At 44.3% G+C, this 27,112-nt stretch overlaps 2 protein-coding genes across 6 annotated transcripts in view; both read left to right on the top strand.

Moving 5' to 3' along the window:
• Positions 1-338: 338 nt before the first annotated feature.
• NUTF2 (nuclear transport factor 2) lies at positions 339-21,912 on the top strand. Of its 5 annotated transcripts, XM_085589809.1 has the most exons (7): positions 339-705; positions 2,423-2,542; positions 2,764-2,876; positions 8,485-8,609; positions 10,541-10,612; positions 14,269-14,367; positions 21,338-21,912. In XM_085589809.1, the coding sequence occupies exons 4-7, from the start codon at positions 8,511-8,513 to the stop codon at positions 21,449-21,451; spliced, it is 384 nt and encodes a 127-aa protein (XP_085445935.1). In that variant the 5' UTR covers positions 339-705; positions 2,423-2,542; positions 2,764-2,876; positions 8,485-8,510; the 3' UTR covers positions 21,452-21,912. The 5 variants fall into 5 exon arrangements, with proteins under 5 accessions (XP_085445935.1, XP_085445933.1, XP_085445936.1 ...); XM_085589807.1 differs by lacking the exon at positions 2,423-2,542 and having other exon boundaries at positions 339-420; XM_085589810.1 differs by lacking the exon at positions 2,423-2,542.
• A 532-nt stretch (positions 21,913-22,444) lies between these two features.
• EDC4 (enhancer of mRNA decapping 4) overlaps positions 22,445-27,112 on the top strand; it is a 33,374-nt gene continuing 28,706 nt past the window's right edge. The window contains exons 1-2 of the mRNA XM_021541157.4: positions 22,445-22,602; positions 26,533-26,689. Of these exons, the coding sequence (XP_021396832.1) occupies positions 22,524-22,602; positions 26,533-26,689 (236 nt within the window). The 5' untranslated portion in view covers positions 22,445-22,523. The remainder of the gene's footprint in view (positions 22,603-26,532; positions 26,690-27,112) is intronic.

The following is a 27,112-nucleotide window of genomic DNA, read 5'->3' as shown; positions in this document are numbered from 1 at the left end:
TGAGGGGTAAACCTGTCCCAAAAGGGTAGAACCCCGTCCCTGAGGGGTGAACCTGTCCCAAAGCGGTACAACCCCGTCCCTGAGGGGGACAACCCCGTCCCGTCACTCCCCAGCCGCCCCGCCCCTCGCCTCTCCGCTCCCCCACGATCCCACAATGCTCCGGGGCGCCGCCGCGGGGCCAGCGGCGCGCGGGCCCCTTCCCTCATTCGAATCAGCCACCGCGGGGTGCGGCGCGGGACTGTCGGGAGTTGTAGTTCCACTCGCCCCTCCCCAGTGCGCGTCCGGCGGCCGGTGTGACTCGCTGTCCCGGCATGCCGCGGGGCCGGGCGGAGCGGGGCGGGGCGGGAGCGCGGGCGAGGGAGGCTGAGGGGGCTCGCGCCGCGCACGGGGCCGCTGCCGCCGCCATAGTGGGAGCCGCGGGTGAGTGCGGGGGGCGCGACCGGGAGTGGCACCGGGACCGGGACCGGCACCGCCCGCGGGCCGGCACACGGCACCGCCGCACCGCCACACCCCGCGCTCGCCCCCCGCGGCCCAGCCCCATCCCCGCCGCGGGGCGCTGCCGCGGGCCGGGCTGGGCGGGAGCCGCCGAGCGGAGCCGCCCTGACCTTCCCCGTCTTTGAGGCGCCGGCGGCGCGGTCCCGGAGGGGCGGTGGCCGCGGGAGCCGAGCCATCGCCGGCTGCGCCCGGGACCGGCGGGCCCCGCGTGTGGGTGGGCTGAGGGGGGAGCGGGGGGCCTCGGCAGGGGCGAGCTCGGCCCGCAGGCTCGGGGGCCGATCGCTCCGGCGGGGAGAATGGGGAGGGGCGGGCTGTGCCTCGCCTCGCCCCGCCGGCAGCCCCCGGCGCTGCCCTCAGAGGCACCGCGGCTTCTCGGCCTGGTGCCCGTCGCTGCTTCTGTTCCTTTGCCATGGCTCGGTATCGCGGGGAGGAGAGTTAAAGGGGGCGAACCGGGAGCTGCGAGGAGATGGTTTGTGCAGGGCAGAAGGATTACTCGGTTTTAATGTTCTCGCTGTTTTCTGTCTTGCCAGAAGGTTGTGAGAGGACTGAAGCTACCTGACATGGTTGAATTACTTTGTCACATTGAACGTGCAAGGTTCATGCTTCTTTGGAGTGGAACTAGCAAAGTGCATGTGCTCAGTGATCTCCTGCAACCATGTAGTTTTTACACTGAGTTTCCATTTTTAAGTATGATGTGCAGGAGAGAAATTTTTTTGCCTTCTTTGGCTGTTGTCAGCTTTTCAGCTTGGAAAACAGTCAAAACCTGTAAAGGTGTGCAATAGCAAGGGTTGTGTGTTACATTCAGTTAATGTGAGATAGCTTTCTGAAGACATTTAAATCCCCAAAAGTCTGTTCTTGGAAGTCACATTGAACTTCCTGCCTGAGACAGGCTGAAATAATAATTCATCTCATTTGAACTCCACAATTTCCAGTGTAAATATATCTGTACTGATATATCAATACAGCTGGATATCCTGTATTGAACTGGGGAAAAGCCCAGGTAAACGCTTGAGTAGGAATTGGTTGCAGAAATGTTGTTTGAAAGTGAATTCTGATTCCTTAACCAGCTGCCATCTCAATTAATACTCTTGCCTTCTTGAAAACTTGTGTTCAGGCAGTGATTGCTGTATTTGTGTGCAGTGACTTTATGTTTTCTTTTAGCAGCAACAAAACAAAAGGCATTTAACAGACCTTCACCTAGAAGTAGCAAAATTACTGTATATAGTGAAATGCTTGATCTCATTTAAAGTGAGGTGATATTTTGGCTCACTTTTAGACTATTTAACTATTTTCCCACTGGGTCCCTAATTATTTTTTGTCTAAAAGGTTGCAAGTTACTTATTAGATGATTTGAAATATATTTGCTTAACATATATGTTTGTTCAGGTCTTTAGAAAAATGCAAATGGTAACAACTTTCTGCAGTAACAATCTCTGCTGGGATTTCTTTTGTCCCTGTTAATAAAGAGATCATTTAGTTAGTGAAAGTGCAGAATATGGTAGGTTTAGGACTTGGAATATATACTGATTGCTGGTAGCATTGCAAGTATAGTTCTTTTAAGTTGTTTTGAAACTTAAAGATATTGTGGAAAGTTTGGCGATTCAGTGTTTTGTTACTGTGTCTATAAGGTAAAGAAAAACTGGGTGTAGCAGGTCTCCCTTCCACTTACCCACTGCCTCTTGTTTGTTTGGTTTTTTTTAAACTGAGTGGTCCTGTATTCATTTTGGGGAAAGGAGATTTGGCTTCAGCCTTGCAAACTTGAGTTCAGTTTTTGGCTTGCATGAAGAATATTCTGGAAAATGCAGTTGTGTAGGATTGTGGCTTTTGCTTAACAACAAAACATTATATCCTCTGTAGTTATGTGTAATATATGTCTATATATTTGAAAATCATCCTGACTGACTGTGTGGCTCTCTTGGGTTCTCAGGTTGCAGTTGGGATGAGCACTGAGCTGCAGGCACAGTGAAAGCTTTCCCAGAGTCTTCCTTTGTGTTCTAGTGGCCTTACACTTGCTGACATTTTTAACAAAGAAAAAGATGTACTTCAGGTTGGCATAATTCCCTCATTCATTTGGTTTAACAAAGCTGGAGTAGAGGAATAAAAAGACGAAGAAGGGGAAAGTAAATATATTTCCCAAAAGGAAATAGTCTGGACCTTGTCATCTTCCCCATTCTGTTCTCCCTTTCCATCCTCTCACTGTTCACATATCTAGACTTAATTATTGTTAGCTCTAAAAGCATACTTAGGATCATGTAATTTCTTGCACAGAGCCGTCCATGGCAATTACTTGGTGGAGGTCTCTGAAGTCAATGGTTTCTGATTGGCCTTGAGCTGGAGTTCACAGAGGGTTCTCCTCTGTGGATCAGTCAACTGCTGTGGAGGTAATTGTGAAAATACGTCAGAGAAACACTTCTTTCCTTCAATCTCTGAATGCATAAATTTGTTCCTCAACTGGAAATTGTACAGGTTTTCAAATGAGAAAGGTTGGCCGCTGAATTGGCATTTACCAGACAGAGATGCAGTGTGTTGAAGATAAATGACTGATGAGGCGTGATGCCCCTCAGTAAGTTCCAGTATTTCTGCATCCCTGTGTTACTGGGCATTCTGCCTGGCCTGGGCTTGTTTAGTCTAGGAAAGGCTTGAGCCGGGCTTAATCACAGCCTCCAGTCTCTGTCAGGCCGTTTTGAGGAGAATGGAGGTGGCTTTTCTCAGGGTGCCTCATGGCAAGGCAGGACACCAGGGGCATGACTGGAATAGATGGGATTCGGGTAGGACACGGGACAGCTGCCCTCTGTATGAGAGCATCAGGCCGTGGAACAGGTTTGTCCTCCTGCTTTGAGCTGGAGGAGGTCCCTTGCAAACCTGCATTATTCTGGGATAATTTGCATAGTTTCTCTGTTGGGAGTGTACCTTTGCTAAAGGAGGATGATCTGTTATCAAGTGGTTGTTGGTGGAGTTGAATAGAAGGAAGATTAACAGGTCCTGTGATACTGGTTGCATTGTGTTCCTAGAAAGTGCACACTGGAGACACTCCTGTCTTTGCAAGTTTTAGTGGCAAAAGAAAAGCAATTGAAAGAAAAATAGCTTAAAACTGTTGGCTGTTTTACTTTACTTACCAATCTAAAGACTGCTGTCTCTCTAATCTAAGTCATCTAAAATACCTGTGTGGTAGAAATTGCAAGAGTATCAGGAACTGAAAAAGCTGAGAGCGCTTTCATTGTCCTTATCTGCTCCTGTTAATCAGTAGTGAAGGGTGCAGCAACTGATGGTCAGAACCATGTTTGCTGTGGATTCACATGTGTCACTGGACCAGCAGCACAGATTTAAGTATAGTGCTGGTGCTAATTTGTTGCACTGATTCTCAAATCTTCCAGAAAACAAGCTTGAGTTCAGTCTTAAGAGAGTTTAACTTTGGTGTTGTTGGGCTGGCTTTACTATCCTGGGAGTTTGGTTTATTTGTGCTGAGATTACTTGTGGAATAAATATAGTCATAACTGGATAATAGAAGGCAATTTTCTCTACTAGCATTAGAATGTATTGGTTTGAGGTTTTTCCTCTTTAAATTCAGTGGATTTTTCCTTAGTGTTTTGCAGACCAGAAAGACTTTACAGACCTTCTTTGTCTGTGGTGGTTGTTCATTGATGATTCTTTGACTACAGCTCGCTTTTTAAACGTGGCAATCCCTGGCAGACCACCTCTATTTTTCTTTAGCAACTTATATTTTACTATTGCTCATCCTAGTTTTTGTTGACTTTTTCAGAAAATGTTTTATTCTTTTAGAATCACAGGCCTACCTTGCTCCAGTTCAGAATGACTTAATTTTTTTAATTGATAGCAGCAAGCTTACATGTGTCCAAGTTGGATAATGTGGTAAAGCATAACTGCTGGCTGAAGCAACTTTTTGTTCTTTCTTCATACTGCAGAGCTGTGACAGTAGCTCACCTGCTTCAAATGTCACTGGCACTTATGTATATCAGAGAAGGCCATCTTTCCACTAGTCTTGTTTTTCCAAATAAAAAAGTGACTTTTCCTCAAGCTGCCCCTGTGAGTAGCTCTGGTGGTACTGCATGAGCAGAAAGATGGACTTTGTGCTGCAGCAAACTGACAGAATCATGTGTTTTGTAGCTTGTGAAGGAAGCAGTAGGAGGAGGTTTCATCGAGACAGGTGGCAGAAAATGAATCTCTTAAGGACTGAGCTCTCCTTAGGAATTATGGGCAGTGTTGGTCTGCTCCTGCTAATCTCACACCCAGAGCTAAGGCAGGAGGAATGGAAGAGGGATGAGTGCAGACAGAGATACCAAAGCTGGGACAAGCAATGGAAAGGTTCTGTGTTTTTGGGTTTTGTGAATTAAAAAGTCTGCCTGAGGCTGTGTAACCCTAGTTTTACTCAAGGTCACTCACAACCCATGTGGAGGCTCTGCTCTCTTCTAGGGCTTCTCTGTCTTATGGGTGCTGCTGCTCGCTGGGTCCTGCAGCTTGTCCTGCTCTTGTGCAGTCTGCCCTGTGCCAAAGCAGATGGATGCAAAGCAATCACCAGGGATGCCCTGTTACCTTTAGGATGAGATGTATAGGGATTGTGGTGAGAGATGTGTAGAGGGATGGGATTTACTCTTGACATGTCAGTGTGCAGCCTGGCAAAGGTATTGGAGAATTTTATTTTGACGTCACTGCAAAAGGTCCCCGCGGAGAAGCACTTCAGTTCAGCAGTGTCAGCATAAACCTGTTGAAGACAAGAGTTGCTGGGAGCTGCAGCTTTTGTGCCCTGTATTGGGTTTCTGCTTCAGCACTAACTGCTGCGTGGTATTTGGGGTGGGGGTAAATTCTCTAGTACAAGCAGAGTCCAAAAAATAGAGTGAATAATGTGAATTAACTATTACACTATGTGCTGGTAACTCAGCTTTACAGCTGTGCCTTGTGAAGAAGCTGTTAATCAAATAGACCATGATGTTCTTAAGTGGATGTGAGGAGGTAGGCTTGGTTTGAAGTGACAAAGGCAAGGAAATTAATTAGTTTAAGGAAATTACCTCCTTTTCCATGGGGAATTAATGTGGAATAGCCAATGCACTTTCACAATAGTAACTTTCAGCAGGTGCCTTTAAAAGGACACGTGTCCTTTTCAAGCAACATATTAGGAGCTTTCTAGTTTATTGAAACTTCTTTTATTTGGCATTATATTAAGTGGATATTGTTGTTTCTGTAACTGTGGACAGATTTGAGTGAACCGCAGGTGGACTTGACTGGATGGCTCAAACCACCCTTGTGTTGCCCTAGTATTTGACAGCATCAGAACCCCTGCTTTCCTCATAGTTTTGCAATAGATCCTAAAGCCTTTCATATTATATTTATCTCATTCGAATACTATACTGATAAATGTATCAATACAGACTCACATGGGTTGTGTCTCACTGAAAGGGCTTGATGACACAGATCATTCCCATCTTGTTCTTTCTTTAGGTACATCTCTAAGCTTCTTACATCTGTAATGACAGGCAGAAAACACCAGACGGCATGGAGGAAAAGGTGACAAATCAGAAAATGAAAATTAATCTTTCCAGGAAGAATGAGTGTTCAGCAAAACCATATATGAATGGCACAGGAAAGAGAGTAAGGTTGTAGCAAACAAAAAAAAATTAGTCAAGGATCATTAATTTCAACCACATTTATTTTTTAGCTTGTTCTTATTTCTGAGAAAATCAACATTATAATTGGTCAAAATTATTCTGGTTTTTATTTTATTTATTTAATAGTATTTTACTGTTCAAAATACACTTTTTTTAGGAGGACATAGCAAGCTAACATACTAATTTTTAGATCGAGAAACGATAATTCTACTTTCCATATTTATAATAAGAATTCCTTCATCCCTTGCAGTCTCTAAGGCTTTCTCACAGTTTCAGGATTGAACAGAAGGCATCTGGTGCTTGAGTGAGGCTGTTGTGCCTTGATGGACTAGATGAGGTGCAGTGCTGGGGTACAGCTCGATCTTGGGTTTGTATGATGGTACAGGGAGCTGTTAAGGGTGAATGCACATGCTCTGTGTGGGGAAGTTTAATATGGCAATAGCTCCCTTGCTTTAGCTTCAGAAGAATAAGCTGGTGGTTATTTTTTGTGCTCAGCTTCAGTTTAGTGTTAGATGTGTGACAATTGAGCATCAGTACTGTCAACTAGATTTGCCCTTAAATGTTTAGGACTATTTCACTTGTAAAGAACTAGATTTAAGTTGTTTGGGAGGCGAGTGGGGGTTGATTTTGGGTTTTTTTTTGTTTTTGCTTTTGTTTTTTGGGTGTTTTGTTGTTGTTGTTGTTTTGTGGTTTTTTGTTGTTATCTGTAGTACTCAGGTGATTTTTTAATTTGTAATGTGTTTTCCCAGAGGAGTGGCCACACTGGGTAAACTCCTTCAGACTGAGGAATGTACTGCAAGTATCAGTGGAGCACTCATGATGGTGACTAACACCAGATTGTAGATCTCTTTGGAGCAGTTGAAACAAAAGTGGTGTGACAACAGGACTCTGAATTTTTATGTTAGTGTTGAGGCTTGATGACTTCGATGTTGACTAACTGCCTAGATGTCTGATGGTGAAATAAGGATGTTTAAAACTGAGAGCAGTTGTTCGTGGTAGTTGAATTTACCACCCTGGAAACACAGATGCTACCTGCTGTTAGGCCATTGATCTGACAAAAGAGATTTGCTCTTCTGTAAGCCTGGCCAAATCTGCATGACCTTAATACTTCCAACCTAGAGTCTGAACCCATTTCAGTTCCCATTTGTGTGAGTAAAGCTCAGATAGCTAAAGGCCTAAAATATGAAAAGAGCTTTCTTGTCCAACTGTGCAGAGAAACCTGGGCCTTGGCATACCCTCTGTGGAGATCTTGGGAATGTGTGTTTTGCTTCTCTTAGGAATTTGTTAAATCTCATACAGGTGTGTGAGTAATTAACAGCTAAAGTAGCCAAAATAACTATTATGTCCTGAAACAGAATTTCTAGGTTTGCAGAGCAATTTAAACCTGTAACTCCAAGGTTCCTGGACAGGAATTGAGAAGAGGGACTAGTGGCTGACAGATCTAGATGTTAAAACAAGTATAATCTGCTTGAAGTGAACTCAGGTCTTAAAATATAACATAGTGGAGTTTGAGTGCAGCTTTTTTGTGTTCTGAATTTTAGCACAGTTCTTCAGACTTTCAGCGAGAGATCAGGATAAATAAAAATGAATTTACTTTCTTGAAAAATTGAATATTGTGATAAAGCCATCAGCTTGTGCCTGTCTAGACTGCTGTATATGCTCTATGCTTAATCCCTTTGGAATAGAGGGATTTGTGTTTAGAAGTGTGGGATGCCTTCAGCACCTTCACTAGGAACTGCAGATTCTCACCACTGAAAAATCATGGTTTGTATCTTGAAGTTATCACAGGTTCAAAGATAAACATTGAGTCTACTTCAGCCTCACTGACAGAAGAGGATGGGCAGTAAGCTTGTGTTGAACAACAAGCTAGTGAATTAATTCTTGATATGTGCCATTGACAGGACACTCTTAGAATGGCCTGTGGATGGTGAAATACCTGAGGAGCTAAACACATGAATCAGTTGGTGTAAGCCACTTGCAGACAATCCATGTTAACAGGTCAGTTGTTTACAGTAAATGAGATCAAGTGGAAACAGTGAGCACTTGCCAGCTTGTTCAGATGGTATAACTTCTGAAATATGTGAAGTCAAGGTGGTAACGCTTGGTTTTGTTCTTCTCCACTTGTGTACATGAGATGTGACCTCACACTGAAATAGCACTACAAACCAAATCTATAATTAGAAATTAAACCATTCAGTATCCAAAACTTTTATTTACAAGTCTAGGATACAGAGGTGAGTTTGTCCTACTTATCCCAAAGAAAAATTCAGGCCAGTTGAGTATCTGTGTTTCTTGATGCTAATGCTCAAGCCAAGTGTTATACTTATTCCTGTGGTCTTTCTGATGGTTTTGTTTGCTTGTTTTATAGTCACTGGCTCTGGTTGAGGATTCAGAATGGGAGACAAGCCTATCTGGGAGCAGATTGGATCCAGCTTTGTACAACATTACTACCAGCTTTTTGATGCAGACAGGACTCAGTTAGGAGCAATATATGTAAGTATCCACAGAAAGGGAGCTGGGATTCTGTCCTATTATCTGTCTGGGATCCCTTGTTTTGATGTGTGAGAATACACAGGGTGGGATATTGGGCTTTATCGTGACTCCAGAATGCCAGTCAGTGCAATCACACTCACTTTTATTTATTGCTTTTCTTTTATGTCTCACTTCTGGTTTGAGCTTTCTTTGCCTTATAGGCAGTCAGACTCACAAAAGCCCTATTTAGCTGTAGGCAGTGACTTGTTTTGGAGGAGTTTTATGATAATCCTGTGATGAAATTCTTTGTAAAAGCAAACATTCTAGTCTTAGTTTGCCATTAATTTCCAGGCATGGATTTGCTTGGATCCCTCTTGAAGTGGGATGTAATTTTAAGTCCTACCCTGTGTTTAGCAGTTCTTGCAGGTGTTTCTTGGACCTCATGCTATATCAATCCTCTGAACATTAAAATAGATACACAGTTTTAAATCCAGTTTAAACATGTAGAATAACATGTTAAATGAATGTAAATTTAGTTTTAATTTCCTCAAACGTTAGGTTTTTATTTTTGCTTCTTATTTGGGGTGAAGTAGACTTGGATACCAGAATTAAAAACTGTAACTAGGAACCCAAGGAACCCAAGGAACATCAGCTTTTAGTTTTGGGAGAAGATTCCTCTGGGGCATGCCAAGTGCTCTGTGTGTGGAGTTGATTGCTGATGGTGAGGAATGCTTCTGGCTGGCTGAGGAGTTGCAGCAAGATGTTCAAGGCTGACAAGTCTTCTAGCAGCATATCCTGTTTTTCTGGCTGGTTTTTCATCTGCTGGATGAGCTGTGTGAAGTTTCAGCAAGCTCTTAAGGATTGAAATGGTTCAACACCCTCTGATGCCCCTCCTTATACCTCAGCAATATCCAGCAGCACTGATACCATTTGCTCTTGGGATTGTTGTGTACTTGCTACATGCCATATTGTTGGTTTACTTTGCCCAAGAAGGTGTACAGAGCCTAGAGAGAAAGAAAACCAAGCAGTTTGTGTTCCAACCACAGCTCTAAATGTGGAGGCTCTTAGTTTGTATTTTATTACCAAAATGCATTCAGTCCTCAGAATGGTGGTAAGTACAAACTAATTTAAATTCCTGGAGATAGGGCTTTCCACACAGTGAACTCCTGGCTTTTTTTTCACCCTTAGGGTTTTTCTGCCTTCCATTATTCAATGAAGAGTCCTGTGCACATGTAACTGGGAGAGCTATTATGCAGGTCACTGATGTGTGTTGTTTTGTGGAGTTCCTGAAGTGTGGAGAAAACACACCCTGTTTTGTGTGGCTGAAATGCACCAAGGTCACAATTTGTATAAATTTGGGGTGATTCTGCAGAAATGGGCTTTTAATGATGAGCTTTTTCCCTTCAGAGACCCTGGGGGGGCAAACAAATATTATAGCATGCAGGAATGCAGCAGGAAGCTCTTAGATTTGGTTTGTATTCCTGTATCACTACTTCAACCACAAGATTCAGTTAATCTTCAGTGGTGTGATCCAAGTCAGTTAAGACTTCTGTCACCTATTCCAGGTAGGGATCTGGCCAGTCACTTTTGAATTGCTTGAGTTAGGTGAGTTGAAGCACTACCCTGATGTTGTCAGTTTTCTTCTTATATTTTTTTCTTTCCACATGCTTGACTTTGTGTCCATAATTTTTTTTCTTTTTATCCTTTAGATTTCCTTCTGAAAGCTGATTCTTATCCAAAGGCAGGAAATCTTTATGCTGGTAGACTTATGATAATGAAATGTAGTGTACTTAATTTTTAGTTGAATGTTCTAAACTTCTTCAATTGATTTTGCTGGTTTCTTTCTACATCCCTCTGAGGTAGTTTTCAAATAGCTGGATTCTGAGGATTTCTGCTAAATACATAAAGTCTCTTATCTACCTAAGTTGATGACATTTTTCTTTTTCCACCAGATTGATGCATCATGCCTTACGTGGGAAGGACAGCAGTTCCAGGGCAAAGCAGCCATTGTTGAAAAACTTACTGTAAGTCTGTAATCCTTACTGAATGTTTTGGGAAACAGTTGGGAAGACTACAAGATAATTGCTTCTGAAAATTTGAGTTAGACTTAAGCAGTTCAAAAATCTTGAACTTGTGCTTCCAGCATAGGTCTTAAAGAAATGTTATGAATTACTGCTGTATAGTGGGTTATTCCACTGATGGTACTAATGGTGGAATGTTAATTGACTCCACAGTTTGCAGGGTTATTTTGTGACTGCAATTGTATTTGACATTATTGATTTATTTTTTTTAAAAGGTCTAATGCATAAGCTGCCTCTGATCTAGAGGAGTGAAAGGTGCCTTTGCTCTTTAAAGGCATGCCAAGGAAGAAGCAATAGCAAACCTGTTACTTGGATCTGTCTGTGATAAAGGCTAGACACATTACAGCAAGGAACAACTTGTTTTCTGATACGTAAACTGCAAATAAGTTCTATAGTGGAGAAGCTGACTTATCCTCAGTGCAGATTTGTCAGCAGTTCAGATATGAGCAGGTATGGTTCAGGACTTTGAAATGTATTTCTCTTCAGCAAGTGAGAGGACACTGGAATTCTATGTTCATTTAGTTAAACTAAAAAAAAATTTATCTTTTAGAGTAAATCCATGCTTCTGTTATAAAACTGGGGTTACTTGCAAGCTGTCATGAGACTAGAAAGTGTGTTTCTCTTTCAAGATATGCAGAGAACATGCTTTTTAGGTCACCAGACAGTTTGCCCTGAGTATGGTATTTCAGGCATTTTTATTACACATTGAGAAGAAAAATAATTGTAACTTGACACTTGGCTTATTGCACAGTTTTTGAATTGCTTCTTTTGCCTAAGGCATCTTTAACTGTAAAGACTGAGATTTGCCCTCAGGTCTGTGCTTTAGATACTTGCTTTAGATACTTGATACTTGTGTTGCCTTTGAGAAGGCTGCTCATCTCAGAAACAGCAGCAATTGCTTGCCTGTAGGTGAGGAGCTACCCAAGCTCCAGGGTTGCTTATTTGTGTACTCAGTGTTCTTCAGACTTTTGGGCTTGCAGCCACTTAGATACCCTACAAGCCAAGCATTTGCTTGGCCACAGTGTCTGATTGCTGGCTTGGATTCAACCCAGTGCAGATCCAGCCCCTTTCCCACTGTGACATAGCTCATCTTTCCCTTGCCTGTCGCTGGTGCAAACTAGACTTTTTGGATTTTTGTGCCTGCTGCAGTTGTAATTGATGTGTGAAGACACACTACTCTGCTTTAGGGAATTTTTTTCTGGTTTGTATGCATCTGCTTAAAGAAAGGAGGAAATGCACTGGAGCTACTCTGTGCCCTTCCACCACCGTGGCTCGTTATGGGCTGTATCAGTTTACAGTGACTCTAGTGTCGTTCAGCATTCCTCTGTCAGCACTGAGCTGCCTGGGCTCCTGTTGCTGTGTCAGCTTTATCTGCTCACCTACTCTGCTTCTAGAGCTGCTTACTCAGTTCAGCACAGCCCTGAAAGTTTGACACTGAAGTTCTTTCGCACTTCTGCGGTCTTGTGTCCTTCAGTGCCTGGCTGGTGAACGGATGTAAGCACAAAGAGGTGGCATTTTCTTTTAGATCAAGTTTTTTGCTGTGTGACAGCAATGGTATGGCACCTTTTCAATCTGCTAATATAGTAGGGCAAGGTTGTATAGGCACTGCTCTGCAGGCCCAGCACATCTGTACCTTGTTACAGCGTGGGAGTTGAGACTCATTCCTTCTGTCCTAATTGGTGCTGGAGTTGGTTAACATAGAATGCCTGTGCTAATTAGGGGCAGCCTGATTTACATTGAGCATTTGAGATAATAATTACATAGTTCTATGAACATACTGGACCAAGGAGGAAGCTGAGACAGGTATTCTTGCTCCCAGCAGTAGGAGTTTATGCTACGCAACTTTATTCTTGCCTAATTTCTCTTACCTGACTTCAGTGAGATTCCACAGTTTTCAGAGTGAAAGACCAGTCAATTTCTAATGTCAGAGGATGGTGAAAACCTTGCTTGTTGTGTGGCTCCATGCTTTTTAGACACTTTTATGATACCTGTCATACCACAAAATCCTTTGCTCCAGTACAGATGCATGTCTATAAGTAGCTATCTTTTTGAGGTAGTCTCTGCCTATCCTAAAAATCAGTGATCTTTTCTGTTACTCCTACTTTTCCCAGTGGGATTTCTCACATGAGTAGCTCCCTAGGCTGGCCAGCTGTCTGGGGTCCTTTCCTCTGAAGAGAACAATCATAGAATCTTTAAGGTTGGAAAAGATGTCCAAGCTTTGGCTGAACACCACCTTGTTAACTAAACTGTAGCACAAAGTGCCATATCCAGTTCTTCCCTGAAAACTTCCGGGGATGCTGACTCCACCAGTTTCCTGGGCCGCCCATTACAATGCTTAATCTTTTCAGTCAAGAAATTCTTCCTGATGTTCAACCTGAATTTCCTCTGAGGCTTGAGGCCAATTTCCTCTCGTCCTGTGGAATCAGGTACTTGAAACAGCCGCTGTCTTACCCAACCTTGTCTTTGGTTCCTTGTCACTGTTTTGAAGAGCTCTTGATTCCAAAGCCTTTCCTTCCTCCTTGGAATGAATTGCATTCATTCCCCTTCATCCCTCTGCCTTTTCAAGAGAATCTTTTTGCAGGGCTTGTTCAACAAGAACCTCTTATGCTGAGGTGTGACTAGGCTTTGGAGTACCCTTTTGTCAAAGAAACTTCCCAGCCTATGCTTGTGCAGGCTGTGTAGGCATTTTGCACATTCAAGTTCAGGGTGGGGACCCTGGAAAACAGTCTGCTGATCATTGAGAAAAGAAGGCTCTGGATTTGTGTGTTACTAAATGTCTGTTCCATACTACAAAGCAGTCAGTTCGCTTTGCACTTTGAGTTGGTTGGGATTGCACTCTCAGCCAAGAGCAAACACTGCAGGCTTTATTAAAGGGTATTATTGAATAGTGTCCCTCTGATTAGAGGGCTGCTCCCTACACTTCATTTGCTTCCTCAGGTCCTGATCCTTCCACAGTTTGTGTTCTCTATTATCGATGGATTTAGCTTCCTGGAATTCTTCCAGAGCCTTAGCCTTGTAGAACCAAGACTGTACTTCCTATCTGCTACAGCAGGACTTGTGTCTCTGTCTAGGCCTTCTAGGAAGTCTTTGAGGGAAATGCAGAACTTGTTGAAGTATGCATTTGGATCTGTTTCAACCTGTTTCCAAATGCAGCAAAGGCATCCAAGTGCCACCTGAGGTTTGAATGGCCATGTGCTGCCATCCTGTGCAGTTCCTGGACTTTGGGTATCTGCCATATGGTCACCCAGAGCTCCATCCATGCTGAACTACTACTAAATCACCCAGCAATGATGCAGCTTGTGGGAGAACAGTCCCAAAATCGCATTGTGTCACAAGACTCTAGACCTCCCAGGTGTTTCATGTTCACTGCTTGGAATTGTCAATTTTGGAATGTGAATTGTATATGGTGACATTATTTCCTCTTTTGGTGCTTGAAAGACACACTTGTTAAAATTTACCCCTCATTAATAACAGTTCTCTGTGCAGTACTGCTGCTATAGTCTAACGGTTCATAATGTTGGATTTACTCAGTCTTTGTTTTGTAAGTTAAATAATTCCATTACTGTACATTTCCTTATTTTGATTTCTTTTCATTGCAGAGCCTCCCTTTCCAAAAAATACAACACAGCATCACAGCACAAGACCACCAACCTACACCTGATAGCTGTATACTCAGTATGGTAGTGGGACAGCTTAAGGTAAACGCTTTCCATTACAGATTAATGAGTGCCTATGTCTTAGATTTTTGCAGGATTCTAAATAATCTGATTTCTGAATATATTTAAATACTTTCATGGGTGGGGAAGGAACAGGGATAAGCTCCTCTGCTATTCAAGACTGTCAAGCAATGCTCCTTTCTTCAGATACCTAGTTCTAGGTAAACCACCTGTAATTTGACAGTCACGTTCTGCCAAGCAAAATATTGTGGATTTTACTGTGCAGACAAATATCATGTAGGTTCTAGAGGCATCAGTATTTCCCTTACCCTGATGCAGTAAGGTTTTGGTGTCCTCTGTTGCATTTAAAAGCATTGTTACAGTGTTCTTGGACAATTCAAGCACATCTAGTTTAACATCCTCCTTGATGTAATGTTTGCATTGAGCTCTGATTTAGCAGACTTCATTTTGTTAACTGACCACCCTTCAGTGAGTCCATACTTTTTCTTTACTGTCACAGGATACAAGAATACAGTCCTGGTATTAGTACAGTCCTGTACCTCTGTAATCAAAACTGATTCAGCAATGGGAACGTTGCCTCTGAGATCAAACACTTATTGTTGAAACAGCTGCTTCTTGTGAGGAATCAGATTATTTTTCAGGCTTAGTATGACCATATTGCTGTGTGAGTGATACTACTGAACTGTGTAAACTTACCCAGTCTGCCAATATGCCAGGGCCACATACTTGTAAATTAATGAAGCTGCTTATGAATGAAAGACATTGTCCTGGAATTTGCAAAAAATACTCTATATGTAAAATCGGCTGCAGGCACAACTTGCTCACAGTGGATGGAGTTAGTTTAAAAAATGTGAAATTATACAGCAGTAGTTAAAATTATCAATTTGTTTGGGCCAGCCATGCTGTGAAGTCAGGCCTCTAATGCCATCCAGTCTTTAGAGTTACCTGCACCCAGTTTGTTTTATAATAGCTGTTTAGATTTCCTTTTCCTGCTAACTTATGGCACTTCTAGAATCAAAGCATTCAAAATTCCACTGACACTGTACTGTTTACTAAGCAGACATAGGACTGAATGTTTGAATCTGCTTGCTAAGCTGTTCTCTTTGTTTTGGGCTGGGCAGCTGAGAATAGCAGGGCCCAGTGTAATGCATTCACTGCTACACCTAACATAGGCAGCTTTGTTTCTCATTAAAGTTGCTCCTGCTTCCTAGCTGCAAGTTGGATTCCAGCTTTTTTGTTGCTCAGTCCCACCTGCACACACTCCGTGGAAAATCAGCCACACGTGACCATGGAAAGCACTGAATTACAGGACAGATGTGCTGATCTCCCCAGCCATGCTTTGGGTGTGCAAAAATTCTGTGATGTGATCAAGACCTTTTGACTCAATGCCTTGGGCCAGTCACATCTACACCTAGTTTTACACAGTCATGTTTTAAGGTTATTGAATAATTATCAAGCATATTGCAGCTTGCAACAGTGATTGTGTTGGATCCTGTGGCAAGATACCAAGTTCTAAAAAAATTCTGTAAAGTTATTGGGTTTTCTCAAACCATAATCTATTAATATGGAGAGACTGTAAATGCAGTCTAGGAGTTTTCCATAATTACCATGACTTGGAGTAGTATTTTCTGATGTGTTTTTTTTTTAACCTCTGAGTAATTTCAGATTGCTGAAATTACTCAGTATAATTTGGGGATCATGTGTTAAAGCATCCAGGTATTTGGAGAAAACATACTGGGTTAAAGTCTGCCTACTGTCATGATCAAATCCAACTTGCTTGTGAATTTTTACTAGGTCACCAAATGTTTTTCCTCTCTTCACATTTATGTGTCTCAAACTTTAGCTTTAAAAACCACCTTTTAATCCTGGAATTGCTGCTTCTCATGGAACAAGTGTCCAGAAAGTCAAAGTCAACTTAAAACCTTAACTTCGTGCTTCTGCCCTGCGTGATATTTATAGAGGTGGACAAATTAAATACCAGAACAGTCTGTGGTATGAATGAGCCTGGCTGTCATATGTAGTGAATGCTTTTCTCTTGTGCCAATTCACACATGTTGATAGTCATTTTACTGCATCTCAGTGCTGCTCTGTGTACAATACAGTAACTGAGAACAACTGGGTGCAGGTGGTGCATTTTAACAAGTGGCTCACATGTAGCTCCAGTTGAGCAGGGAGCACTATAACAGGCAAACATGGAGCTGCATACTCAGCGTTATTCAAAGCTGCCTTCTTAGTGATGCGGCTGCTCAGCCTGCATATATTGCTCTCAAAGAGAACTATAAGAGAATTTTGCACAAGGAAGGACACTTCCAAGACCACCAGTAGCATGCTAATATACCAGTACGACCTATAAATAATTTAAAAAAAACAACTTTTTGCAGCAAGCAGAATAATCATCTGCACTGAGAGGCTGGAGCACAGCAGCTTCTTTGAGAAGATGCTGCAGAGTAACAGAGCATCTAAGTTAGGTGACTGCACTAGCAGGGATCTAACTGGCTGGCTAAAGCAGTGCAGCAATTGCTTTCCAAGATCCTCTTTAATGGATGCTGATAGGTATGAATGTTTAGGTGGGGTTATCCTTTTATAGAAGTATAATAAATATACATCTACTTATTCTAATCATACTGGTTTTTATTGCTGTTCATTGTCTGCGTGCTGCTTGCTTGCTTTAACTAGGAAGAGTAAGCATCAGTTTAAGCATTTAGGAGTGAATTCCTTTTGGTGTGACCCTGCTTTGCCAGCGTTCATCTAGAAGGTCACCCAGTATCTTCAGTGCGCTTCACCTAGTAATGTATTTCTCCTGTCATGCTCAGGCAGATGATGACCAAGTTCTAGGCTTCCACCAAACCTTTTTGTTGAAAAATTTTCAAGGTGCCTGGGTGTGCACCAACGAAGTCTTCAGACTAGCCCTCCACAACGTTTAACCCTCTGCCTTTCCTGTCTTCCAGTCCTCGCTGTCCTGGTTGAGTAAGGAGTGCTCTCTTCTTGCCCTTCTGTCCCTTGAGCTCGCTGAGAAGCATGGCTGTGGCTTGTGTGTTCTCAGAGCCGTGTGGCAGATCTGTGGCTCTCCCCAGAGTGTGATTTTTGAAGTGATCGATGCAGAATTAATTGTGAATAACTAATTGTTGTGCAGTGTTTCCTAGTCTTAAAAGGAAAAGGAAATTTGCAATTAAAATCACTGGGTATTTTTGTAATGCATGCTGAACACTTAAAGCATTGCTTAAAGCCTGTTAAATAAGGCTTAACATCTGAAAGAACCTGCAGTCTCAAGTAATTAGCTTTTCCTTTGAGGTAAGGGTTGTGGCAACCCTGCAGTTCAATCAATAATTGCTGGGGCGCTGGTGAAGAAGTAAAACTCTCTCTGACCAGGCAAGAGGAGCAAAGTGTGTAGCTAAACCTGAAATGCAAAGCACTGTTGCATCTCAAACTCTGACACGACTCACTGCTCTGTGAGCTGAGGACTTCCTTTCTTCAGGTCAGAAAGAATGTAGAAAAACTGAAAGGTCAAAAAGCTGACGAGATTGTGGGCGATGAAGGGCTCGTGGGACTAGGAGAGGAGGTGGCCAAGGGCAATCTGCTTGAAATGTCAGTAAAAAGTAATTGAGTACTTCCAACAAGCTGAAAGCAAACTCTTCTCAGTGGAGCCAGACAGTGTAACAAGAGACAGTGGTTAGAAACCATAACTTGGAAGGTACTGATGGGGAAGGGAAGATTTTGTGAGAAGACTGAAATCCTGGGAAGTGGTGCCTGAGCATCTTGTGAAACATCTGTTCTGTGAGAATTTGAAGACTCTGCTAGACAAGGCTGTGGCCTTTGAAAGATGTCCCTGCCCAGGACAGGATGATTGGATTAGATGATCTCTAAAGGTCCTTCTGTGGACTTTTACCATCTCTGTTCCAAACCAGCCTGTTCTGTGGTTCTGTGATGCAGAACTGCTGCAGTTTGTGCTCATGCTGAGCAAAAGGCTGGCCTGGAAATCAGAAGATTCTTCCAGTCTAATTCTGGGACTTGTTTAATTTTTGTTTTAATTCAGTGATGTCATGGAAGAACTTGAACTGCACAAAGGAAAGTTTTATAGGAAGACTAAAGCCCCTTGTGTTTTGAGCCTGGGCTCACAGGGGTGGAATGCAAATCCTGAGTTGGACATGCCTGAATTTGGAGTGAAAAGTAAGGAGAGGGAGTTTAGGTGGTGTTATCTGAGCTGTGATGAAGATCTAAAATAATACAGAATAGGATTAGTCTGTATTTTCTGTGGTATCTTGAGTCACTAAACTGTGAGCCTTTGCTATGTGCTAATATTACATAGTCAAAATTGGGGAATGGACTATAAAGTATATACTTCACCTTGAATGTAGTCTAGGATTTTCCTTGTTTTTAAAGTACACTGCTCATCTATGCTATGAAGGGATAACATGAAAGGAATAAAGAAAATAATAATGTGTGACTTCATTGTTGGAATTTGTTGTCTGTACCACACCAGATGTTTTGGGGAGAATTCCCTTTTAGTCTTTATTCATGTGTCCAGCGCTGAATTTCTTAAGAAAGGAGGAAATTCTCCTTAAGCCAAAGCATCAAGAGCTGCAGTGCTCTTATCAGAGGCTACCTAGGCTTATCAGAAATCAAGGAGACCTACAGTAAAGCTTGTCTGGTGATGGTATTTTTTTTTCCAGAGGTATCTATTAAAGCATATTTACGTCAGTAATGACAAGCTCAAATTTGGTGTGAAAAGTACTTATGCAACTTGTAATAGATGCCTCGGTGATCTGCAACAAGGAGGACAACTGGGAGTTGAGAACCTGCTAACTCCCAAGCAGTGATGAGGCTCTCCTGGGATGGGTTACATTGGATACCCAGGAAAAGCTGGAAAAGGCACAAACCCATGGGCTTCGGTGCACAGGCCACCTCTACAGCACGGATATGTGAGCCTCTGTTCTGGGCACGTGCAGTAGAGATAATATTTCCTTTGAAACACTTGCCATGGCTGCTGGCAGATGTGCTGATGCACGCCATGGATGGCTGGTCTAGCCCAGCAGAATTGCTGGTGCTCACACTGGGCTCGTTCCTAGGGAGCTTCTGCCCCGTGCAAAGCAGGTGTGTACTGAGGGACAAGCTGCCCTGTTTGTTGGCTGGACAGTGACTGCTGGCACCTGTCTTGCTTTGAGGATTTTTTTCGCTCATTCTCAGAGAATTCTCTCAGTCTCAGTCATATATTGAACACTGGCTTGCACATAATCCTGGCCTTACTTGTTGCCTTCCTAATTTCTGGCTGTAATAGTTTCCTCATTCACTTTCTTCTTCATGATTTTTTAGTAATTTACCTTGTCTATTCTCCCCGTTCTCATTATGTTTTTGCAAGCTAAAAAGTTTTACTCAATTTACTTTCTTCAGTAGGAAACCATCCTCTAGCTGGATCATTTTTCTTGTCCTTTTATGACTTTACTGTAGTATTTTATTTTTTAACTTATAAGAAATGCATGCAGGTTTTGATATGTGGGTGCTCTTTGCCTATTTATGCATTTGCTTACTTCTGGGATTTGGTTCTTTGTTCTTCCCTAACAACTGCTAACCCTGTACTTGCCTTGATAGCTTTACAGCTCTCAGCTGGTTTAATAAATAAATATCTATTATTATTTCAGTATCACTTTCATGAGGGGCCAGTCTAGGGCCCACTTTGGTTTACTCTGTGAATTAACACACACTTACTGAAACTGCACTTCATGTACACCACTTAACTTCCCAGCTGGTTGTCACTGTGAAATCCTTGCAGTGGTTATGGATCTGAATGCTTCCTTTCCATGCACCTGATGCCACCGATGTTCTGGCACACTTGCTGTTCTGTGATAGAAGTGATGTCCTTTGCAAGTTGGTCCTCAAAACTGACTTGTTTCACTGTCCATGAATACTTTTTTTAAAGTAAAGTTTCTTTTCTGATCTTTCTGTAGTCTGCTTTGCTCTTCACTTTTCACTTGTTCTCAGTGAACAGCAGCAGAGCATTGCCAATGAACATTCAGTGCTTTGAGTGCCTCTTTCATGAGCTGCTCTGGCTGCTGCTTTTCAAGCCTTTTTTAAAATAAATTTCCTCCCTTTTCTGAAGCTGAATAGTGATGTGTTGAAAAAATAAAGCTTAAAATCCTCCAGAAATGCTGAATTGAACACACTACAGCCACCATCAGAAGATTATTTTGTAGTTGGCCCTGTGTGCTGTTCAGATTAAATCCTGTTGTGTGGTTTCCAGCTGATTGATTTGGGAATCATTTATGTTATTTTGAGGATTTAATTCCTGCACGATGTCTCTGAAACTATGGATAAATAAAATTGGGTGGAAGTACTTACTAGTCTCCCTCTAATACTACTTTCTAGTTTTGTAGTAATGTTGTAAATACCCAGATGTGTTGTCAGGCAGGAGTGGAGGCACAGCTGCAGCCATTCCCTGTGCTTAGGACACATTGTCACAGCTGTAGTGAATGCTCTGCTCCCTTCCAGCTGTTGCTGCAAGTGGGAAGTGCTGTGTTTCTGGCCAGCTGCACCTGCTCTGGCAAGGCTTGCAAAGCCCAGATCACCTGGATCATCCAGGCAACATGTTGATACCAACCTCTACAGAAACTCCCTTCTGCCATCAACCCAATGTTCAGCAGTTAAAAATCACACCACTTTCTTTTAGATTAATTCCTGGGCAAGGGCTTTGTGATTCAACACTGAGGCAGGCATGTTCCATCAGTGTGGTGAGTGACATGTCAGTAAGTCTTCCACCAAACCCCAACTTCAGATGCCGTTGCAGCATTTCCATGTCTCTGGGCCCTGGGTGTTTGTCTGCAAAGCCCTTCAGAACAGATCCTCTGGTGGTATTGGTGTCTCCTGGGGTGCTACACATTTTACAGCATGTAATGTCACTATTAATGTTAGCTTGAAGTTGTCTTATCATGAGTTTTGGAATAAGCTTATCAAAAAAATTAGTGTTTTGAACCTTTTTTCCCCCTCTCTCTTTCTACAGGCTGATGAAGATCCTATCATGGGATTCCACCAGATATTTCTATTAAAGAACATCAACGATGCCTGGGTTTGCACCAATGACATGTTCAGGCTAGCACTGCACAACTTTGGCTGAGCAGCCCATCCCGAGGCACCCGGGCTTTTTTTTTTTTTCTTTTTTCTTTTATTTTTTCTTTTTTTTTTTTTTTTCCCGTTTTCCTCCTCTCCTCTTAACTGGTATTATTCACACTCACGGAACATTCCAAATATCATACACAAACCTGCAGCACTGCAGAGCGTGAGCAAGCAAGACTTGTGACCTGCCCTTCTGCTGAGTTTACATTGTCACTAGATGAGTTTCTTGTGCATGATGTTTGGAAGTTAGACTTAGCTGCATTTGATAAGAGAAATTTGTGTTGTACCAGCATGCCTCGGAAAGAATTTATAATGCAAAAGGTTGTTGTTTATGTACTGACAAGATGCTCTATAACCCAAAGAAATGAAAGAACAGCAGCCTGTACAGCCCAGTTATTGATTTGTTCAGATGTTTCAATGCTACATTACACAATAAAACAGAGATTTTCTTAAAAGTTTAAATTGTTTTTATGAGTTGGCTGTGGAGTGTGTGTGATAAGTGCTTGCTGGGGGTAGATTGTGTCTGTCTGGTGGGGGAATGCTTGCAGAGCTGGAGCTCCAGCTGAACAATGCCTCACAGTTTCAGCAGCGAGTGCAGGGCACGTCTGCCCTCCTCCATACACCATCTCCTCAGCAGCTTTTGTAACCGAGCCTTCTGGCTCAGTTTTTAACACCGACAGCTTCGTTCTCACCTGTTGTATTTTACGGATGCAAATTCCCCACTAGTACAGTGGCGGTAGCCTGCAGTCGGTCTCCGTGCCCGCTCCAAGCCACGGGACACCTTTGTTCCCTCCACAGGCGAACGCACACGGGCAGTCTGTGCCTGGAGCTCCGCTCGGTTCCGCGCTGCGCTGTGTGCAGCCTCCCCGTCCGGCGGCAGCCGCCGTGTGCGGGGCGGCGGCGGGGGAGCCCCGGGCCGCCGCGGCCCCGCCCGGCCGCGCCGGGAACGCTCCGTTCGGGCGGCGGTTTCCGCCCGGCGCTCGCAGGGCCGGGCCGGAGGCGGAAGCGCGGGCGGCGGGGCCGGGCCGGGCAGCGCGGTGGCGGCGGCGCGGGCGGGCGGCGCGCCGGGCCCCATGGCCTCCTGCTCCAGCATCGACATCGAGGACGCCACGCAGCACCTGCGGGACATCCTCAAGCTGGACCGGCCGGGAGGTGAGGAGCGGCGGGGCGCGGGAGGCCGCCGGGCCGGGCCGGGCGGGGCCTGGTCTCGGCCGGGCCGCGGGAGCCCCTCGGCCGTTGCGCCGCCGCCCCGCCGGTTGTCAGCGGCCGCGCTCGGGGCCCGGCCGGGACCGCTTCGCCTCGGGGCGCCTGGCAGCGCCCTCCGACCCGCCCAGGGCCAGGGGTCCCGCTCGGCACTGCCTCGCTGAGCCCGCGGTGAGGAGAGGAGAGGGGAGGGAGCCCCGGCCTGGGGACCCTCGCTTGAGGGAGGGGCTGCTGGCGCTGGGCAGACCGAGAGCAGCCCGGCCCCAGAGCTCGCTGCTGCGGCGCTCTCGGGGCTCCATTCAGCTGGAGGTGTTGCTGCTGGGAGCTGAACCACACCGAGCTCCGTGACACGAGTGTCCCCCCTTCCCGGGAGCACTGGGAGTGGATCGAGTGGAAGAGGCTTGTAGGCTGCTCTGAGATCAGTGCCAGGTTCCTCCTTTACAGGAACTTTTCGCTCTCCTTATTTGTACGTGAAATGGGATCACGGATATCTCTTCTGAAGTGTTTGCGAGTCTTCTGTGCTCGGAACTATCATACTTCCCTGCTCAGAGTTCAGCGGGCTCCCTTCTGCCTGTAAGAGTATCAGCAGCAGGCGCAGGAGTCAGCTGGTTAGTGTTCCCACTCCCCTGGAGCTTTTGCTCTCGATCTCATCTCCTTTGTTGAACCTGCTGTGGTGTTTCAGTCAAATTTGGTGAGGTAACACTCTGAAGGAGGCTGAGACATGAATGCTGTGCAAAAATATCTTAACCTCTGGGTAGAGGACAGAATTATGCCCCTCTTATGCTCCTTTCAAGAGAAAGGCAGGACAGGAATAATATAACTTCAAAATGTCCTGAGACTCAGCGGGAACGTGCTACCTCCAAAGCATCTGCCATGTGTGCTGCCTTTTGCTTGGGCAAAAGGAAGAGAGGGTGGGTGTGGGATTGTTGTGGAGGGCTGTAGAGGCCCTTGAAGTGATGGGCTAAACCTACAGGAAGGCAGCTTCATTAGCTCTACTACCCTTAGAGAAACTTCTCATTAATTGGAGTAGTTTTTGTGGTTTCTGGAGTGCTAGCACATGTCCTGAATTCTAATTCTTACAAGAAAAATTCATATTTTATTTGTAGTGCAGCACAGTACTTGGAAAACTGAAAGGAGAACTCAGTGCAGGGATGGGGAAGACTCATTTCACAAGCAGTTTCTGAACTGAAAGGATATATTGTGGTTGAGAAATGGTTGGAGTTGTTGCTCAAGATGACTTGACTTTCTTCTGAAGCAGCTTCTCCTGCTGGTTGAAGTCAAGGAGTTACTGACAGAATATGGCTTATTTTTTTCATTCTTCTTTCCTCTTCATTCTCTTTTTGCCTTCTCTGTCAACTCCAGTGCACAAGAAGGCATCTGAGAGGAGAAGGAACAAGTGGGCAGGAAGTTCACAGGAGGAACCTGTGGCTATTCTCAGCAGAAATCACTGCCTGCATAACAGCAAATAAACTTGAAAAGACTGACATAATAAGGGGAAGAAGAAGAGTGCACGTGTTAGCTGAAAGTCTCTGAAACTCCTGTTAGGCTGCCAGGGGAGAGGAATAGGGGAGCCTTCAAGTTTTGCAGTACCAAGTGCAGGTAGCCCTGAGCAGTGTTGTGTTTCTCTAGATCCTGTCCAGGCAGGTGACAAGAAACACTCCCTGCTCCAAAGAGTTCACAACTGTCACAATACTCTTTAAATTCTGCTGGGCTTGGTGAAAATGTAATCCACTGCCCAGTCTGTCTCTCTTGACACAGTTTCTCCCAGTTTTGGCGAACTTCTTGCAATGCTTCAGTAGCTGTTGCCAAAGCATGGACCTGCTTGCTGGGATGTGGGGACAGGCTGTCAGTGCCATTGTGCTGAGGAGGAGCATCCCTGCTGGTGTGGGCAGGATCCTTCAATCCATAAGAGATCTCTGCTGATAACCAGGTGTTATGTGGGCTCACCCTGCTCATGGTGCATCAGGGCAGTGTTCTGTTCAGTGCATGCTGGCATCTCCTGGTGCTGATGGTGGGAGCAGGAAGAGTTCAGTGTCTCAGCTCTGACTGCTCCTGCTCTTTGAAAAGGTAATGAATTCATACACCTTTCTTTCTCTTTGAGACCTTTATCTACCAGTTTGGCTTAACCTTTTGGTTTAGTTCATGTTCTTACTAAACAGAGCCTCTTCCCTTCTTTTATGCCTTCAGGATTGTGCACAGGCAGCACCTATGCTTGTCTGGCTTCCACTAACACAGACTGAGCTGTGCCCATTCCTGAACTTGGGTGTGCTGTTGTTGGGCCCATCAGCCTCTGGGGAGTGTTTCATCGTTCCTTTTTCCCATGGAGCAAACATCACTATCCTGCTGTCTGTAAAAGAGCAGCAGTACTTACATGAGAGTCCTGTGGCTGCAAAAGGGCAAAGCACATATCATCTTTCTCTGAGAGACGGGATGCTTTTTCTGTAGGGAATATTTCCCTGCCTTTGGTCACAAAGGATCAAGTGCTGTCAGTGGAAGTAGCTGCAACTGGACAAGCACCCACCATATGCTCTAGGAATAAGGGGCAGATCTTAATGCTGACAGCAAGCACAGTACCAGTGTGAGGTGCTGGATCACATTCCTTGCTTGAGTTTCCTTGTGCTGTGTGAGTGCTGCTGCTTTTTCTTCATGCAGTGCAGGTACACTGAGGCAAGTGCCCGAATTGTCCCTGCATCAGTGTACCCTGTCACTGCACATTCCTGTGTCCATAATGACTCTTCATAAACAGGCAAGCTTAAAATACCCTTCTGGCAAATGAATAACTGCAGTTGTGTTTTAGGCAGCAGCACTCACCCTGATCTGTTGAAGCCTATTCAGTGGCAGAAAGGTTGTCTTACTTTGGAAGGCTCTGCCTCTTGCCCACAGTTACGTTTAGGTTTGTTACGTGTGCCAGTGATGGGGAGCTTCTGGTCCTGGGAGCAGCCATTTTGCAAGAGCTCAGCAGCAGTTGTTACCTGGCAACAGTATACGAAATTTCGGGTTTCAAAACCAGTGAAAATTTCCAGTGTGGATTCACTGAGACAGGCAGCTTTTCCTTGGTGTGCTGATGAGGCGGGGGGGCTTGCTCTCCAGTGGGGGTTTTCAAATATTTGCCTTGCTAGTGAAGAAGAGTCTCCTTCACCCCCTGTTACATCTGTCACCTCCTAAAGCTTTTGGAAGGCATGGAAGCCACCAAGCAGCTTGTGCTAGGCCAGATGTGCAAAGTCAGGGCATGCACGCTCTTCAAAGCACAGCTGGGGCTCTGAACAAATGGCTGCTTTACACAGAATTTGAGTGCTATAAACTTCTCTGTGCTTGTTCAACCGAGGGAAAAATATGGGAATCCCAAATGCACAGCTGCAGAATTTCCTAGCAAAATTACTTAAACACCTGGACTTCAAGGTCTTACAGTCAGAAGCAGGTTTTGGAAAGTAACAAATGTATTGTTTCCAGCCAGCCCCAAATGTTGCAGCTGATCCCTGCATTGCTAGACTTCAGAGGTCTCTCTGCAGGCCTGAGGGTTAGAAGTGACTTGTCAAGAACCTTTTGGTCTGGCACTTGATTCAGTAAACCTGAATTACCAGCTTAGTCTTTCTGATCTAAGGCTGTTTGCTCCTTGAGCCAGGTTAAGTTCCTTGAAACATATTCTTTGGAGTTTCTCTGATTTGCTTGAGAAGGAAAAATAACTATTTAACTCAGATGTGTGGAGGTGAGTTTGTCATCATGCAGCAGGTATCTTACACATCCTTTTTGTAGAGCACTTCTCCTAACCAGTTCAGCATATTCTACCTGACAGACCAATAGAGGCTGACCAAAAGCACCTGGAGGTGGTGTATTTCTTTTAAATGCATGTTGGACACAGCTGGTCGTGCTTTTCCTCAGGTTCAGTGAATGAGAACCAGAGACCATCAAATTCCTATAACGGGGACCTGAATGGGCTGCTGGTGCCTGATCCCCTTGGGAGCGGAGATGGACCTGCTTTGGCCAAGCCAGTGCATCGCAGCATCTCTCTAGGAGCCCTGCAGGAGAAACAAGTCATGTAAGTTCTGTCAAAGAAATGCTGAAAGTGAATAGAAAACAGCTCAAATTGGCTTCTCTTGAGCGTGGACATGCATGCTGGGAGTCTGACAATGGGTTAAAGAAATGCTGGGAGTGAATAGAAAACAGTTCAAATTCGGTTCTCTTGAGCGTGAAGATACATGCTGGGAGTCTGACAATGGGTTTAATTTTCAGTTCAGGTGGCAGTTGTGAGCCAGTGCTCTTGGTTAGAGCTTTTGTTGCTTTTGTGAGGCTGATGCATGGAGTCTGCCATCCTTGCATCTCAGGAACTGAAGAATATCTGCAGAATTGTTCAGAGAAGGGGAGGAGGACTGTACATGGTGAAAATTGCAGGTCAGAGTGAATGTAAATCATGAGGGCTCTGGTTGAAACTTGTGGTTCCCCTGTAGATGTCCAGGACTCC

Source organism: Lonchura striata, chromosome 11, assembly GCF_050655825.1.
Source record: "Lonchura striata isolate lonStrDom1 chromosome 11, ASM5065582v1, whole genome shotgun sequence".
NCBI classification, from domain to species: Eukaryota; Metazoa; Chordata; class Aves; order Passeriformes; family Estrildidae; genus Lonchura; species Lonchura striata.
This window is presented reverse-complemented; position numbering and strand designations above follow the sequence as displayed.